This window comes from Trichechus manatus, unplaced genomic scaffold (assembly GCF_000243295.1).
Source record: "Trichechus manatus latirostris isolate Lorelei unplaced genomic scaffold, TriManLat1.0 scaffold00138, whole genome shotgun sequence".
NCBI lineage: Eukaryota > Metazoa > Chordata > Mammalia > Sirenia > Trichechidae > Trichechus > Trichechus manatus.
In genome coordinates, this window is record NW_004444074.1 from 515,115 (window position 1) to 532,790 (window position 17,676).

The 17,676-nt window shown below is 33.6% G+C and overlaps 1 protein-coding gene across 4 annotated transcripts in view; it reads right to left on the reverse strand.

Annotated features, from left to right (window-relative positions):
* The window catches only part of TAOK1 (TAO kinase 1), a 155,430-nt gene that overhangs the window by 37,958 nt on the left and 99,796 nt on the right, over positions 1–17,676 (reverse strand). For 3 of the 4 annotated variants that reach the window (XM_004385347.2, XM_023739620.1, XM_023739619.1), the window contains 8 exons: positions 16,621–16,692; positions 15,990–16,091; positions 14,741–14,786; positions 14,086–14,182; positions 12,240–12,353; positions 9,340–9,431; positions 2,526–2,619; positions 663–744 (listed from right to left, as the gene is read on the reverse strand). In XM_004385347.2, the coding sequence (XP_004385404.1) occupies positions 663–744; positions 2,526–2,619; positions 9,340–9,431; positions 12,240–12,353; positions 14,086–14,182; positions 14,741–14,786; positions 15,990–16,091; positions 16,621–16,692 (699 nt within the window). Of the gene's footprint in view, positions 1–662; positions 745–2,525; positions 2,620–9,339; positions 9,432–12,239; positions 12,354–14,085; positions 14,183–14,740; positions 14,787–15,989; positions 16,092–16,620; positions 16,693–17,676 lie in introns of those variants that run through there. The other variant, XM_023739621.1, reaches the window with a different exon arrangement.

Consider the following 17,676-nt stretch of genomic DNA (forward strand, 5'->3'; position numbering starts at 1 on the left):
TGATGTGTAAGCAGGGTATTATTCAGTTTCCATGTAGTTGATTTTTTTTCCTTGCTCTTTCTAGTGTTAATTTATTGCTAAGTTAAAAACTCAAAAGGTACATATGAGTCGGGATTGACTCAATGGCAATGAGTTAAGTTAAAAAAATTAAATGTATTTCCAAAAATAAAAATAAAAATATATCTATTTTTACAGTTTCTTTTGCAATCTGTTCTCTAATGTTTATGTAAATGTTACATGTCATTTCTCTTTCTGTCATATTACATTAATATAGGACAGATCAATATATAAAGTGTGGTGGGTATAAGAAGTAAATTCAAAGTTAAACTTTCACCAACTTTGAAATAAGGCACTGTTTCACATGAATTGTAACTCACAACTCATATTCTGGCACATATACAAATGCAGCCATTTGACACTATGAATATTTAAATATATGTTCTAGTCAGACATGATAAGAAGAGCTAATCAGTTTTAAAAAACAAACAAAAAACAAACTTAGTATCTAAGAAAAGTTCCTAGTGGAAACAGTATAAAAAATTAGCATTTTAGTAAAAGCTAGTACAGCGTATCTAATCCTTCACTCAGCATCAAAAAACAAAACACTTTCTTTAAAATAATTCCGTAAGGGTAGAGAACCTTAAGGATATAATAAAACTGACCTTTAAAAGTTCCTCTGATGTAGGGCGATCTTGAGGGATTTTCTGGAGGCAAGAATCTACAAAGTTTCGAAAATAATCAGACCTATTGTAAAGGAAAGTATCAAGTGAACATATTGCTATTTCCTTTAAAAACACATCCAAAAATCAAGGCATGTGCATACCGATGGGAAGGGAAATGGAAACAAAAAGAAAAGACTATATATTATATATTTCATACAAGTCAAAAAGTAAAACATGAAAAGCTATCTATAGCCACCAATGAATCTTCACTATTTTCCACAGATAAACTTGCACAGATCATGTGAAAACCCTGCTCCTACATATTAACTATAACAATCCTTTGTATACTGAGGCAAAATCAGGGAAGCCTATCTACATTTTTTAAATTGCATTCAAATCCAAGATAACAAATTTTTCCCCCTCTCTAAGCCATCTTTCTTTCCTTGTGTGTCCCTTGGATGGTCTCTGTATAGTATGCTTAAGAACATCATTCTATGTGCTCTAGAGGCAGCATTTTTTAATACCTGAGTATTTGGTGCCCCTGAGCAAATGGATAAGACTTCCATTAAACCTAGAAAACCAATTAAGGTATTTTTTAAAATGTTGTTAGAAGTCTCTAACATAATATTACATAGTGTTATTGACTAGACTTCAGTGAATAAGACAGTGAGAAATAATTGCTCCATCAATGCTTGTCATCAATATTCAAATAAAATTTTAAATTCCTTGTAGGTAAGAAAATAATTTTTTTTTCAATCCCCAATATATCAAACAGTGTAAAATGAGTCTGTGTTCAGTATATTTATTACTTATATACTGTATTTTTACACAAATAACGTGTACCTTCTACATTTGTTTGCCCACCACACCCACCCCCCGAGGTATTTTTATAAGCGTCACTATGTAATTTCTTTACATATTGCTGTAAAAAAATAAGCTTAGTGTACTTATGAAAATGCCTCACTGGGGGGATGGCGTAGTTGGCAAACAAATATAGAAGGCATACATTATTTCTGTGAAAATATGGTATACCATAATACTAAACTCTGGCCTGAAAGATTCTTTCTATATATCTCTACATATATAGCAAAGATCTATGGATGTGCTCTAATTACATAATCTTCTAAAAAGTAAAGTATCTGATTTATGAATCCACTTGTGAATTTAAAAACAGTAATTAAGTATGCTGGGTTTTTCCCTAGAATTTTTCAAAATACTAGGTATACTTGAGGAATTAATTTCCTACTAAAATTCTCTACCATTGATAAAAATCCTAATTTTCTATAACTTCTTTACATGAAGGAATTGAATTATATTAAATCAAGAAAGCACTAGGAAGAGGAACATCAGAGCAATCTGAATAACAAATATCATTATTACAATTAGAATGATCCCAAAGGTTTTAATTACCTGGTAATTTTGATAAAGGCAAATCATTTTACCTCTGTTTTATATCACATAAATTATAAACTATTTCTCAAAAGAAATACAGGTTGCAACACTTGATATATTTTAGTTATAAAATACTAAAGCTTATGTCATGCTATTTATTATGTAATTAGGGTTATATATTTTCCTAAAGTTCCAAGAAAAAATAAAATATAAATTTCTGTAAAAAGCAATACTTTTTCCTTCCATATGACATCATCTGTCCTTTATTTCTAAACTGACCCATATATATGCTACGAAATGCATACATGATAAAGGATAAACATGATGTAAGAAAGGGTAACATAAGCCTAGTTTAATATCTCTTCAGGTAACACATTTTACTTAAGCGAAGTGAACTCACTTTGATAACAGATCATAAAAAAGCATTTCATTTATACAAATTTGAATAACATATCTGTTAGTAATACTTACCATTCATTAGACTGGAGTGTAGGGGATTCATTCTGGGCTATGTGATATAAGGCACTCATTGCATTCATATTAAATAAAGGAGGCTTCCTTTCCGCTGTAAAGAAAGAAAACTTTCCTGTTAAAATATGTGCCTATTATACAGAGCACTGAAGTACTTAATGCTGAAGTTTTTTTTATTTATTTTTCTTTAATTTGAAACAAGTTCAAACTTTAAAAAATTGCTAGCGAAGTTCAAAAAACTTTTTCCTCTAAATCATTTGAGAGTAAATTGCTGATCTGATGCCCTACCATCCCTAAATACTTTATTGTATGCTTTCTATAAAGAACATTCCCTAAAATGTCCGAATGACCTGTTTTATAGCCAAGTGAGCTTTGACAATTTGTGTCTTTCTAGAAATTTGACTATTTAAGTTATCAAATTTATTGACAAAATTTTTCATAATATTTCCCTACTATCCTTTTTAATATCTGCAAAATTTGAGGTTTTAAGGTGATCTTATTTCTTGGTCCTGATATTGGTTGAATTGTTTTTTTCCCTCGCTTCTGAAGGTGAAAGTTGAGGTCAAGAACTTGACACTTCTGTAGTTTACAGAACTGTTGAATGTCCCTCAATTTGCATTCTTCTGCTATTTCCTATGATTAGATTTGGGTTATACCTCTTTGGCAGGAATATCACAGAAGTAATGCTATATTTTGCTGACTGATATATCCCATGAAGATACTAATGGTGTTCACTTTGATCACTTGATTAAGGTGGCATCTGCCAGCTTTCTTCAAGGTCAGTTACTCCGTCTCCCTTTGTAATTAACAAGTATTTTATAAGAAGGTACTCTGAAGTTCTATAAATACCATGCTTCTTATAAAAATTTTAAAATTCTTTTATTATATGGATTGGTGGAATTCTGTTTTATATAATAAATTTTAATCTGCTAGGGTCCCTGGGTGGGCAAAGGTTAACATGCTCAGCTGCTAAATGAAAGGTTGGTGGCTTGAGTCTACAAAAAGGCACCTTGGAAGAAAGGCCTGGCTATCTAATTCCAAAAAACCAGGCACTGAAAACCCTAAGGAGCACAGTTCTACTCTTGACATGAAGAAATTCTGAATGAATGAAAGAAATGACTTATCTATTTCTATGATAATTTATTAAGGTCTTTAAATTTTTTAAATGGTACACCATCAAACCAGAATATGCTTTATATCTTCACTTACTATATAGAATTAAACATCCCTTAATTTAGTTAGCTAAAAATAATAGAAAATTCACCAAATATAAAATGTGATAGATTTTAGTGGATTTAACTTTTTATTTCAAAATTCTATGAGCTACTGGAGCCCGGGTGGCACAGTAGTTAAGACCCTGGCTGCTAACCAAGAGGTCAGTAGTTCAAATCCACCAGCCGCTCCTTGGTGACTCTATAGGGCGGTTCTACTCTGTCCTATAGGGTCGCTATGAGTCAAAATTGACCAACAGCAACAGGTTTGGGTTTGGTTTTTTGTATGAGCTACTGCTAAACTAATGTTCAAAAAAAATAGTCATATTCTTCAAAAAGTTAAAAATAAAATTACCTTATGACCCAGCAATTCCACGCTTAGGTATAATACTCAAAACAATTGAAAGCAGGTGCTCAAACAGATACTTGTATGTGAATGTTCACAGCAGTGTTACTCATAATAGCCAAAAGGTAGAATCAATCCAAACGTCCATCAACAGATGACTGGATCAACAAAATGTAGTATTATACATACAATGGAATATTATTCAGCCATAAAAAGGAATGAAGTTCTGATACATGCTACAACATGTATAAACCTTGAAAACATTATGCTAAGTGAAAAAAGGACAAATATTGTATGATTCTTGTTATATGAAATATCCAGAACAGGCAAATGCATAGACAGAAAGTAGAGATTATCAGAAACTGGGGAGAGGAACAAATGGGGAATTATTTCTTTATGGGTACAGAGTTTTTGTTCAGAGTGACGAAAATTTTTAGAAATAGATATGGTTGTATTACATGGTGAATGTGATTAATACCAATAAACTGTACACTTGAAAATGGTTAAAATTGCAAATTTTATATAACATATATTTTACTGCAATAGAAGTTAGCAATCCCATGCCTTATTTTTTTCATTTTTTAATAAATACATCATCTCAACAACTTCTGCATGTACAATTCAGTGACATTGATTACATTCCTCAAGTTGTGTAACCATTCTCACTACCCTTATCCAAATCATTCCACCACCATTAACAAACTTAATGCCCCCTATGCAATAACTCTCCCTTTCGTCCTCTCTCCTACCCCTTGTAACCACTAACTATCTTTGGTTTCTATATATTTGCTTATTTCATATAAGTGAGATCATACAGTATTTGTCCTGTGGCTGACTTATTTCACTCAGCATGATGTTCTCAAGGTTCATCCATGTGCCTTACTATTTTTTGAATATGTTTTCTCAAATGTCTCTTTCCATAAATATGGATTGCTTCTGTAGAATTAATACTACCAAAACTAAAGAGCAAATGATATAACATTGAAATAGAAGAACTGGAAGGTCTAGAAAGTAAGTTGCAGAAAACAAAGTCCAGTGGAAAAAACTTCCAGAGAAAGAGTTCAAATAATGTGTACTTATATACACCCACCCACTGCTGTCCAGTCTATTCTGACTCATAGCAACCCTACAGGACAGAGTAGAACTGCCCATAGGGTTTCCAAGGAGCAGCTGGTGGATTAGAACTGCCAACCTTTTGGTTAGCAGGTGAGCTCTTAACCACTGCGCCACCAGGGCTCTGTGTACTTATACAGGAGAGTAATTATCAAAAGGTGAGGTAAATGAGTTCATATTTTATCATTTTCTTTTATGGCTATGTCTCTCAATGACAGAAATAATTTTGTCCTTGCTTGGGAATTCATACTGATAATCAACTTAAAAACAAGTTTCCATTCACCTTGGCTCTCTGCAGGAAGAGAAGTTTTTGTCCCTTTTGTTTTTTCCCTGGATAGGGCATTGTTTTTATTTTAAGAAGTTCCTCTGTAAGTTAGGTTTATTTAACACTCAGCTTTAGGATATAAGGACAGGAACTCTACAGTACCCGGAACTACATCAGGCACAAATTGGATAATAATGAAAACAACCAACATTTATCAATGCTTACTATGTGCCTGGGTCCATTCTAAGTACTTTATGTGTATCACTTATTCCTCATGAAAACCCTAACCCTATGAGATAGGTTAAGGTGCCCAAAGTTACCCAGCTTGTAAATGGCAACCTGTTAGCAATAATAAAAAACATTTTAAAGTATAGAGTTAGGCTGATATTAAGTGGAGTCAATTATAGCAGCACCATGAAAAATTATGTGTAAAACAAAACAAAACAACAACAAAGGAAATTTACAATGGTTATGTTTAGAGGGTAGAAATATGGATGATTTATTTTCTTTTCACTTTTTCTAATTTTCTATCCTCAGCATATAATCAGAAAAAAAATGTAAATTTTATTTTTATAAAGAAAATTACACAATCATGCACGCAGGCTGAAAAAAACACACTAGGGATCTTCTTCATCAGATTAACTGTAAAAAAACAAATAAAACCATCTAGAAAAATTCTTCACTTTAATGTTTGGTCATAAGAAATAACTAAGTTATCTGGACTTTTATGATACCAAGGTAATGAAGAGTCATATTTACCCAGAACTGTACTTATTAAAACCAAAGATAGTACAGTTGATTTAAGTTTGTTCTTTTACCTACACTATGAATTTGCTTTAATTCGTTATCCTTAACTATTTTACAGTGGAAAAGCACATAACAGACTTATTTCCCAACGTTGACTCTAGTTTGTATTGAAAATCATGCCTTTAGATCTGTGCTGTCAAACAGGGTAACCACCAGCTCCATGTGGCTATTTAAATGTAAACTAAATAAAATTAAAAATTCAGTTGCTCAGTTGCACTAGCCACATTCCAAGTGCTCAATAGCCATGCAGACACGGAACATTTCTATCATTGCAGGACATTTTATTGAACAGTGCTACTATAGACTTCTCCCACTCAGCCAGAGCCAGGCTTAAAGTATAATTCCTGATTAATCACTTCAGAATTTAAAACATATCTAAGTAGTATTATAAAAACTAATTATGAAAGAATATTTATAAAAGATGAAGATGCCAAATGTATGCCTAAAACTTTAAGAAAGTCTTTGAAACATGTCATCCACTTTAAATGATCTAACGGTAGTCACATCTCCTGAAGTTGTTTTATTCTAAGTATAAAAAGGTCCATTGTGAAGGAACTAGAATAAAAAGAAGCTAGATAGCCTGGAAAAATAATAAACTATTTCACGGAAACCGTACAGTTTCTTCTGATCATGTAAATCTTAAAATATAGCACTGATAACTAATAGGACCATTAATGTAATTTTACTACCAATATGGACACAAGTATGCATCAGAAAGCTTAAGTACGTATAAGCAAGACATGGGCAGAGTACATTCCATAGTTTCTTCTCTACATTCATACCAAGGTTTCTTAAAAAATTAATTAGGATCTACAGAAGCAAGGGTCAAAGAATAGGGTTTAGGACATTTGAAGATACTTTCAAATGGAGTTAAAGAAATATTTTACAAACTTCAAACTGAGCGAGACAAATATAAAGACTCAGCAAACACAAAGTCAATAACGATGAAAATACATAAAGAGAAATGACTCAGCACAGAAAATTAAGTGGAACAAAGAAACTGAACAACACACAAAAAAAGACACCAAAATGACAGCACTAAACTCGTACCTATCAATAATTACGCTGAATGTAAACGGACACCTTAAAGACACAAACAAACTAAAACTCAAAGGATGGAAAAAAATACATCAAGCAAACAACAATCAAAAAAGAGCAGGAGTGGCAATATTAATCTCTGATAAAACAGACTTTAAAGTAAAATCCACCACAAAGGATAACGAAGGACACTATATAATGATTAAAGGGTCAATACACCAGGAGGACATAACTATAATAAATATTTACACACCCAACGACAGGGCTCCAAAATACATAAAACAAACTGTAACAGCACTGAAAAGAGAGAGAGACAGCTCCACAACAGCAGTAGGAGACTTCAACACACAACTTTCAGTGAAGGACAAAACATCCAGAAAGAAGCTCAACAAAGACACGGAAGAGCTAAATGCTACAATCAATCAACTTGATCTCATACACACACACCGAACACTCCACCCAACGGCAGCCAAGTACACTTTCTTTTCCAACACGCATGGAATATTCTCCAGAATAGACCACATATTAGGCCATAAAGCAAGCCTTAACAAAATCCAAAGCATCGAAATATTACAAAGCATCTTTTCTGACCATAAAGCTATTAAAGTAGAAATCAACGACAGAAAAAGCAAGAAAAAAAAATCAAACACATGGAAACTGAACAACACCTTGCTTAAAAACCACTGGGTTATAGAAGACATTAAGGATGGAATAAAGAAATTCACAGAATCAAATGAGAATGAAAACACATCCTACCAGAAACTTTGGGACACAGCAAAAGCAGTGCTCAGAGGACAGTTTATACCAATAAATGCACACATCCAAAAAGAAGAAAGGGCCATAATCAAAACATTAACCCTACAACTGGAACAAGTAGAAAGAGAGCAGCAAAAGAAGCCCTCAGGTGCCAGAAGGAAGGAAATGATAAGAATTAGAGCAGAATTAAATGAAATAGAGAATAGAAAATTGAGCAAGAAATTATGAGAGAATGACATTATGGTAATCTCTAAATCTCTGATTGCTGGTGTTGTCAAACTATATAATAAACATGGTGAGGTAGAGTTTGAAGGGAATGGTTAGTGTAGGAATTCCAACAAAAATGAAATTTAAAGATTACATTATTTTGGGAAAATATTATACTGCAAAATAGAAACAGTATGGTTGTTACAGAAATTGTAATATTCATCTACTGAGTAACATTAAGAAAACTTCTACCTTTACTGTACCTCAATTTCCCTGTTTAGAAAACTACGGACAAATCCAGGTTGATAATCATTTACCAAAATAATACACTGATTTTACTTTTAATGTGTTATTTTCAAAGCCTGGTAACCCCTTCTAGAATGTCTCAATTAAATGCTATAATATTTTCCACTTTTAAATAAATTAAATGAAATATTCTTATAAGAAGAAAAACAAACAAACATAAAAAGATATTGGGGGAAAGCTTGGGAATCAAGTGCAAGACGATGGCCAGTATCTTCAATTACAAGGCAGTTCAATTACCCACCTAGTTCACTTCCAGTGGGATGTTAATAAGTTATGATGGTCCACTGTTTTTAGCATAGTTCCACTTATGGGTAACAGAACAAAATATGTGCATAAAATCAAACTTCTACAATATGGTATACAACCTGACATCTAACTATCATACCTAACTCAAATTAAGTACTGTAGATAGAGTTAAGCAATTCATGAATGCTTTAGAGAGCTTCTATAGATGATAAATTTAGTATTCAAAGACACATTCTAGGTGTTTAAGAAATACTCATTAATGTTAGAAACAGATACTTCAAACTTATTAAAACCACAGTAGGAAATTATTTTAACCCTCATTTAACAGAGCAAATATAATATACCTAACTTAATATGTATAAAAAATTATCAGAAAACCAAAGTTAAAACTTTCAGAGAATTGTATTTACTGCTCCCCTTAGGAACTGGCACATGAGATAAAAAGCTGTAACTAGGTACAGAAATTGAGGTAAAACATTGATCAAAACTTACTTCACAGTAATGAAGAACAATGCTTACCTAGTTCAATACATGTTATTCCAAGAGACCATACATCTACTTTGCCATCATACTGTCCTTCATCCATGGCTAAAATTACTTCCGGGGCCATCCTAAAATATAAAGTGTTCATTTAAGGTTTAAAAAATGTATACTATTCTTTGAGAATGTAGTGACATCTATATGAGGAACACTGATTTGCATTCCAGTCAATTTATCTGAACATAAGGATTTTTATAATGAGAAATAAATGTATTACAGGTTGTGAGGTAAATACTTAGCATTGCATATATACTTTGAGACTATGCTCATTGTCACCATCTGTCATGATCATACAGCAGAACACTAAAGGAAGGACACCCTGAGAGCAGGGCTATATTCTGGTCTAGTCTGCAGATTCTAGTACCGCATATCCTCACAGATCAGCAGTTCTCAAATATTTTGGTCTTAGGACCCCACCACAAAGTCTAATTTTTGCTTGAAATACTGAATTTTATCACTGGCAATAAGTAGTGTCAGTTGTTTTCCTTGATGTGACAATTGAGAAACTATCTACCACAATACCCAAGACTGGATAACCACAGATTGTCTGTCAGTCTTTCTTTCAAACAAAAATAATGTTCCATGATAAAAACTCATATCTCAAACAATCATACAGTTTTCCACTTTATAGGCTTCTTAGTCATAAAATGAAACACTAATTCATGTCTTCAACTACAATCCAGAGTTCTCGATGCTACTTTGCCTTATACTTCATTTGTATTTGGTTTTAAGTGCAGACAGACACTGAAAACAGCTGCTGACTACTTCAGTAACAGTTACCAGACATCCACAAACGTGTATGTGCGAAGACATATAGATACGTATGTAGTTCTTGTGCTCCAAATATACTATATTCAAATCAACAAATATGAAATGAAGTAAACTTTCAATTGTCAATAATATGGTGTGCCCAAAGTGTTTTTTAAGACATTGAAGTAAGTTTGGGAAATTACTAAGTTAAACAAGGTTAAAGACATGATTTTTGTTTTTTTATTGTAGGGCTTTCCAGGGACTTTTTAATATCTAATATTCATCATTAATTTCTAACGAGGGGAATCATTCAGAAGTATTATTTGCTCACAGAACTCTTTTTTATATCTAGACTAGGGTTCTACAATAAGAAATTTTTGTCATCTAGAGCAGTGACCTTCAAATTTTTTTATTCATATACCTCCTACATATTAAAAAACTACGTATCCCCTTGCACATTTTTAAGATAACATCTAAATTTTATAAATCTAATAGATGGAAAGAATATAACACATAGTACATACATCTATATTGCATGTGAATTTTAAATGTATTTTCATAACCTTGGAGCTGCAGAATTAGCTCATTTATTTTAAAGAACTGCCATATAACCTATAGCAAAGACAGTCTTCATGGTTATATTAGTCAGTCACTTGCTGTCAGAAAAGTCTGACTTCATTTTTCAATGCAAATAAACGTGCTAATATGTGTTCCCATGACAACTATCAGTTCTCAATTCTAATGTGGAAAGAAAGGAGCAGTGTAATGAGGGTGAAAGAGAAAGGGAGGAGAAAAAGAAGGGAAAGCGAGATAACTGGAAAGGCATAGGGCCTGGCCATGAGTTTGCAACCTGACCCTTCAATATTTTATCATAAATGCTATACATTCTTAAATTGCCCCTTTGGTGTGCCTCAGAGGTTTTTATATCCCAGACCAGATCCACCACTGTAATATTCAGGATGGGTTTAAAGCATTTGTTTTATAAAGCAGGAGACGGGCGATTTTGAAAGACAGGTGGGAAAGAGGATGCAGTGGCCATCAGGCACTATTTTCAGATTACACAGAGCAAGAGAACATAAGAAAACTGAAAATCTGGAAAATTATTTCCTTCAAACTTGCTGATAATACTAGTGAATTATTTATGGATAAAATTACATGATGTCTAGCGTTTGCTTCAAAATATTGAGGGTGGGATGGGGAGGTAAAGAGAATGCCATAATATTGTTGGGCTGGGTGACTAGAACATGAGGTTTCATTATATTTTTGTCTACTTTTGTGTATATTTGAAATTCTCCATAGTAAAAAGTTAAAATAAAAGAACAATAACAACAAAAAACCAATCAAATAAAAGAAAGAAAAAACAACTCTGAAGTGGCTACCACTCTTCAGGTACACTTAGTCTGAAGATCACTGAAACACAGTAAATGTAAATCTAAGGAAAACACACAAATTTCCATTTAGCATTTCTTTATTTCCCCAAATTTGCATTTTAAAAAAAACCTTCACTCCCACACCCAATTTATGATGCAGATAATTATAAGAAAGTGAATGGAATGGGGGCGGGGGGAGCACAAAAAAGATTAAAAAAAAAAAAAGGAGATTCAAGGGCAGCACGCAAATCTATATTAAAAACTAACTATAATCCTTAAAGCTAAAATGTCCAAGATAGCATAAAACACCTACTCCTCACTTATCGACTATCTTGTTTTCTGATATTTCACATTTACAACAATAGTAAAAATCTACTATCTAAGCATTTTGTGCATTAACAACACATGTCTGGCAATAATGAACGCTGAAGTGCAAGGAGAGAGTAATCCTGGCTGTAACGGTTAAGGTTATGTGTCAGCTTGGCTCGGCCATGATTATCAATGGTTTTGCCATTATGTAATGATATAATGTGACAGTTATGCAATGATGTAGTCAATCTCCATGCTGTGATATGATATGGTCATCTTCCATTTTTGCATAATCGTGATTTTTGCCTAACAATCTAGTCTCTGGAACCTAACCATGTCAAAAAGTGAGGAGAGGGTGTATTTACAAGAAAAAGGTAAGGTATCTGGAAAAATGTACAACCACACATTGCATATTTCAATTATGAGAATCAATAACAGGACAATTCTTACCAATATGGCGTTCCCACAAAAGAATTGGCAGGAGATGCCATGGAAGCAGATCCAAAGTCAGCAAGTTTCACCTGGCCTGGTTCTGTCAGAAGGATATTTCCTGCTTTGATATCTCTGGGTTTAAGGAGTACAGAAAATTATTTATCTTTTCTTCATTAGATTGTATTGTAAATGATAAAAAATCAAACAAGAATGCCTAAGATAGGGAAGGAGAAATCAAAATAATTAAGTCCTAGGATAGTCTTACAACTGGGACAATGAGTATTAAGATCTAAGTTAGAAAATAAAAATTATAGAATTCAAATAAATACATAGTAACAATTTTCTAAAAGAGAAGTCAAACAGCCATAAATGACAAAAGAGAGAAAATCAGCTAACTGGAACATATGGTCTATATCCTGAGTCTGTTCTTTGGTACAAATAATGGTTTTAGAAATAGAATTTAATTGGTAGCTGACAATCCTTTCATAATCTGTAAAGCTTCTGAGTACCTCTTAGTATTAAAAAAAAAAAAAAAATTAAAAAAATAAACACCTCATACCCCAAATTTGGCTAGAAAAGAAAAAATATTATTCTTATCCTTTCCAAACTTTAACACAGTTCTTGTAACTATGAAATGAAAACTTAAGTCTATGGGTAATGTAACATCAATGATTCCATACTTACTTTCAAACTTACTTTTCTAAAACAGCAAACATACTGCCCATCCAAACTAAGAACATTATGAATATTTATATAAACGGAATTGTATATCCAATGGGCACTACAACATACATTTAACCTTTTAAAAATTAAAAAAGAAAAACTAAATTTCCAAGTGTATTTGCCAGTTTTTACTATCGTACTGTAAGGCATGCAATACTAAATGTCTATTTTCCTTCCATTTGTTTAAAAAAATGGAAAGGTACTTTGAAGTTAAGAAAACACCAGGTTCTAATTCCAACTCTGCCACTCACTTATTTACAACTCATTGCCGTCGAGTTGATTCCGACTCATAGTGACCCTATAGGACAGAACAGAACTGCCCCATAGGGTTTCAAAGGAGCAGCTGGTGGATTCCAACTGCTGATCTTTTGGTTAGCAACTGAGTTCTTAACCACCGTACCATCAGACTTATTTACAAGCCACATGGATTTCTCTTGGACCTGACTTGCTCATCTTCAAAAAAAAAAAGATAACCCGTTAATTCACGTGACTCTGTCACATAGTTTATTATGTATTGTCTGGTTGGTATATATAATCAAAAATTGCTAGTTTTCTTCTAAAACAGCCAAAACCACATACCAATGCCAAAAAATGCTTTATAAAATGGTTTCATATCAAAGTTACTATCAATTATCAATGATTAAAGCAAAAAGAATCTTAAGTAGCTTTTATTTGTCCATATCATGAGATCAATGGAACAAATCTGGCAGTATCAGTTACCAGGAGGACAAAAGGTTTAGTTCTAGCTCTAATCTATCTGCTTTGCAACCTTTAGGAAATTAGTCACAAATTGAGGCTTTGGGTTCTTCATCTGTAAAACTAAAAAGACTATATGATCCCTAATGTCCCTTCCAGTTTGTACACTTAGTGATTTTACAATTAAATTTCTACCACAAATCCATAAAGTACACATAACTCAAGAAGGCCCAGCAGCACCAGTAGGCAAAGATGAAAATAATCCTAAAAAAAGAGATCAAGTGTAATCTTTTTAGAACATGGACATGTTAAAAAATATGCATTTATGAGATTCTGAAATGCTTCTATTTGGCTATAACCAACAACTTCGGATAATAATTTTTAAGGTAGATAAAGGCAACAAGCCATCTGCTTGGTAATACATGATAATTTTCAAAGCACTTACCTATGGATCATGGTATGAGAATGTAAATAGGCTAATCCCTGGAGAGCACCATGTGTAATTGCTGCTATTTCCACTTCTTGTAATGGCTTTTTGTGAACTTAAAACAAAGAATCTAATTATTATATAGAATGTTTCAATTTAAAATAATAAATATACATTCCTAACATATGGGACAATTTAAGGATACTAACGTTTAGCAAGAGGGATTTGCTTTCTAAGACAGTAAGACAAGCCTGTAGAACTTTATAACTAGTATACTGTTGTGTCCAGCTGCTAGTGTATTTCACAGCCAATTTTCCTCTTAGTTAACAATACTAAATTGTTTGGTGATTATAAAAACAAACAGAAGAGATGTTCCCCCTTTTTTCTCACATACATCTGATGTGAACATAAAGAGCAGATCAAGCTGCTGAAGTGGCAAAGAAACCAGAAAAAAGCCTCTAAAGTCACAGTGAGACAATCCACCTATTTTATGCTACTATGTAATATTTAATGGGGATACCACATACCATGCCGAAAATCTGGAAAAAGCTAGGGTTTTTCTATTTTTGAAAAGTTTCTACCTTATTTAGTGTTAACGTAATTTAAGAAATCTTTAATTGAATTATTTTATTTTGTTAGTATTATTTTTCTTTACTAATCCAAGGAAACTTACCTTCTAGTAAATCTGAAGCAGATCCTAAACAATATTCCATTACAAGCTACATGGGAAAAAAAATTATAAAAATATTAAAACATATTATTATAAAGATTTCATTTGAGATAAAATAAGTTTACCCAGGAGATCCAGAAGATAGTTTTAAGTAAAACAAGCACTAGTTTTCATTTACCTTGAAAATACTCATTTATTTATCAATTTGTTAAATATATGTATAAAGTTAAGCCAGTGATAATCTTTTAATGATGCTAACAAAATGTGATTTCATATAAAATTATTAAAATTAGAAAGGAATATACATATTCTGTTACAGTTAACCTATAGTAACAATAACTGTTAGGAAGCAGAAAATTGTACTCTGGAATTATACGTACAAAGTGTAGGTTATACCTTAAATATGTCTTTTAAAGTAAATACAGAATATCTCCTATATGCCAGGTTATTTTATATATATTAATTGATTTAACGCTCACAACAACCTTACATTACTGTTAGTTGCCACTGAGTGGGCTTCCAACTCATGGTGACCCCATACCCAATGGAAGGAAATGCTGCCAGGTCCCACGCCATCGCCATGATCAGTTGCAGATCGGAACAATGTGCAGTAGGTCACCAGGCCTTTTTTCCTAGCCCAGCTTAGTCTGGAAGCGCCAATGAAAACTGATCGGCATCATAGGAACATGCAAGCCACTACTGATAGATAGGGAGTGGCTGTGTATGAGGTGCATTAGCCAGAAAGAGAATCGGGGTCTCAGACATTAAACGTGCGAATTTTACGACTGAGCCACCAACGACCTCTACAACTTTATGAAGTAGGTTCTATTATTATTGCTGTTTTACAGGTCGGGAATCTGACAGACAGAGAGGTAATCTGTCCAACATTGCTGCTGTTTGTTTAACGATAGCCTTAAGTTTAGGAGTCCTTCCAAAATTTAAACTGGATAAAAATGCACCAAACATTACAAATCTAAATCTAAGTTCAGTATACTAAAATGATAATTAGCTGTAGTTTTTATTAATTATTCAATAAAAGGGGGCCATTTCTATTTAACAGAAAGTTAGCACTTCTCTTAAATGAACAATTATTATGCCTAGTTCTAGCAGGTAATGCTTTTCTTCTCTCAGTATCAACTAACATTTCAGGTGCCTTTGCATACCTTTACACAACCAGTCTGAGACAGTCTTAACTAATGCACTCGAAACTAAAACCAACTAAAGTTACAGCAAGGAGAGAGCAAATACCTACCCATGCTGTGTGCTCACGTAAATAGCAGCCTTTGTATTCTATACTGTTAGGATGTTTTATTCTTTGCAGGAACTTGACTTCCTTAATAATATCTTGCCATTTCTGTAAGGGGGAAAAAAAAGAATGAGGAGAAAATTTATGAATAGTTATTTTTATTTAGAGAGTTAAATAAGAAAAAAAAGCAATTAATAGATTAAGAAGGGCTGACAAGAAAATACAACTGTGATTTATTTGTAATTTTTACATTAGATGTCAAAATAAAAAAGTTGACAGAAATTACATTCATACAGTTTATAACTCAATTACCTAATTTGCAAAATTATTTCCTTCAAGGCAAGACAATCCCTCTATGATAAATACAGAGTAATACATTAAACTAGAGTTTAAAAAATTAAACGAGGGGGCACAAGGTGGGGAGCCTTTTGGGATGCCAGTATTGTTCTGCTTATGGCTCTAGGTTCTAATTAAATAAGTGCATTCACTTTGTGATGAAAGAAAATTTTTTGAAATATACACTTAAGATTTGTGCTCTTTTTGTATATTACACTCCTTTAAAAAAAAATTCTGCTCCCGCCATTAAAAATAATGTCTTTCTCTAACATGTTAATAAAAATGTATATACTTAACCTACTTCAGTAGACTGCTTTCCACTATAAGACATTTTCTTAATGGCCACCACTTCATTGGTGCGTACATCTCGTGCCTAAAAAAATAAGAAACGATCATCGTGAAAATTAACAGATTAAATCTGGGCAATAGTTTCTCTGAGAATAAAACCATTTGTAAACTACCACGTCAAAAAGGACATTAAGACTTCCGGGCAACACGGCGCTATAGTCAGAAGCACCATGCTGTCCCTCTGCAGCTAAGATCCGAAAAACTAAGTCTAACAGAGTCACACATTAATCCTGAAACCCTAAGCATCAAATGAAGAGATAAAGAACTCAGCCAAGCACCGAATGGAATAAGAAACTGACCGAGAACACAGAGCAAGGAAAATACATGCAGAGGTCCCCTATCAGCTACCGAAGCATGGATCCGCCATCTTGGACTCCTGTCGGAGATCAGAGAACAGGGGGTACAAGAAAGCAGCTTCACGGAGCTTCCAGCAGGAGACAGAACAACTGGTAACCAGCGATATATGCTTTCCCACCCCCCACCCTTCTTCACCCCTACTCAGCCTCATCTGCTTCCTGCAGCCACAGTCTCTTCGCCGGGAAGCACCAGCTTCACCCCGATGTTGCTTGGATTACACCCACCCGCACTGGTCGGCTCCCTGAGTGCCTTTTGTTGGCTGCTGGTGTTGCTGTTTTCCACTTCTTCAGATTTCTTCCTTACCTCTCACTACTTCCCCCTCCTTTCTCTCAAATACCTGGCTCTATGTGCCATCTTTGCTTCTTCCTGAAAGGCTGCGAAACACCGCTTGACTGTGAAACTGCTTCCCGGCCTGTGCCACCATGCTAGTGGGACCCCTGGGGCTTTTTTGTTTGTATGTTTGTTTGCTCTGATTTGTTCTGTTTTGATTTGTTTTCTTTTTCTTTTCTCAGCTTCGGACCCCCTTCTAGCCAGGCAGTACCGCGCGGCTTGGAAGCTACTCCCTTACTCTTCTCAGACACACAGGGACATCCCTGGGAGCATTTCCTTTTTCTTGTTTTTTTTTTTTATGCTTTTGGGTTTTTTTTTTTTT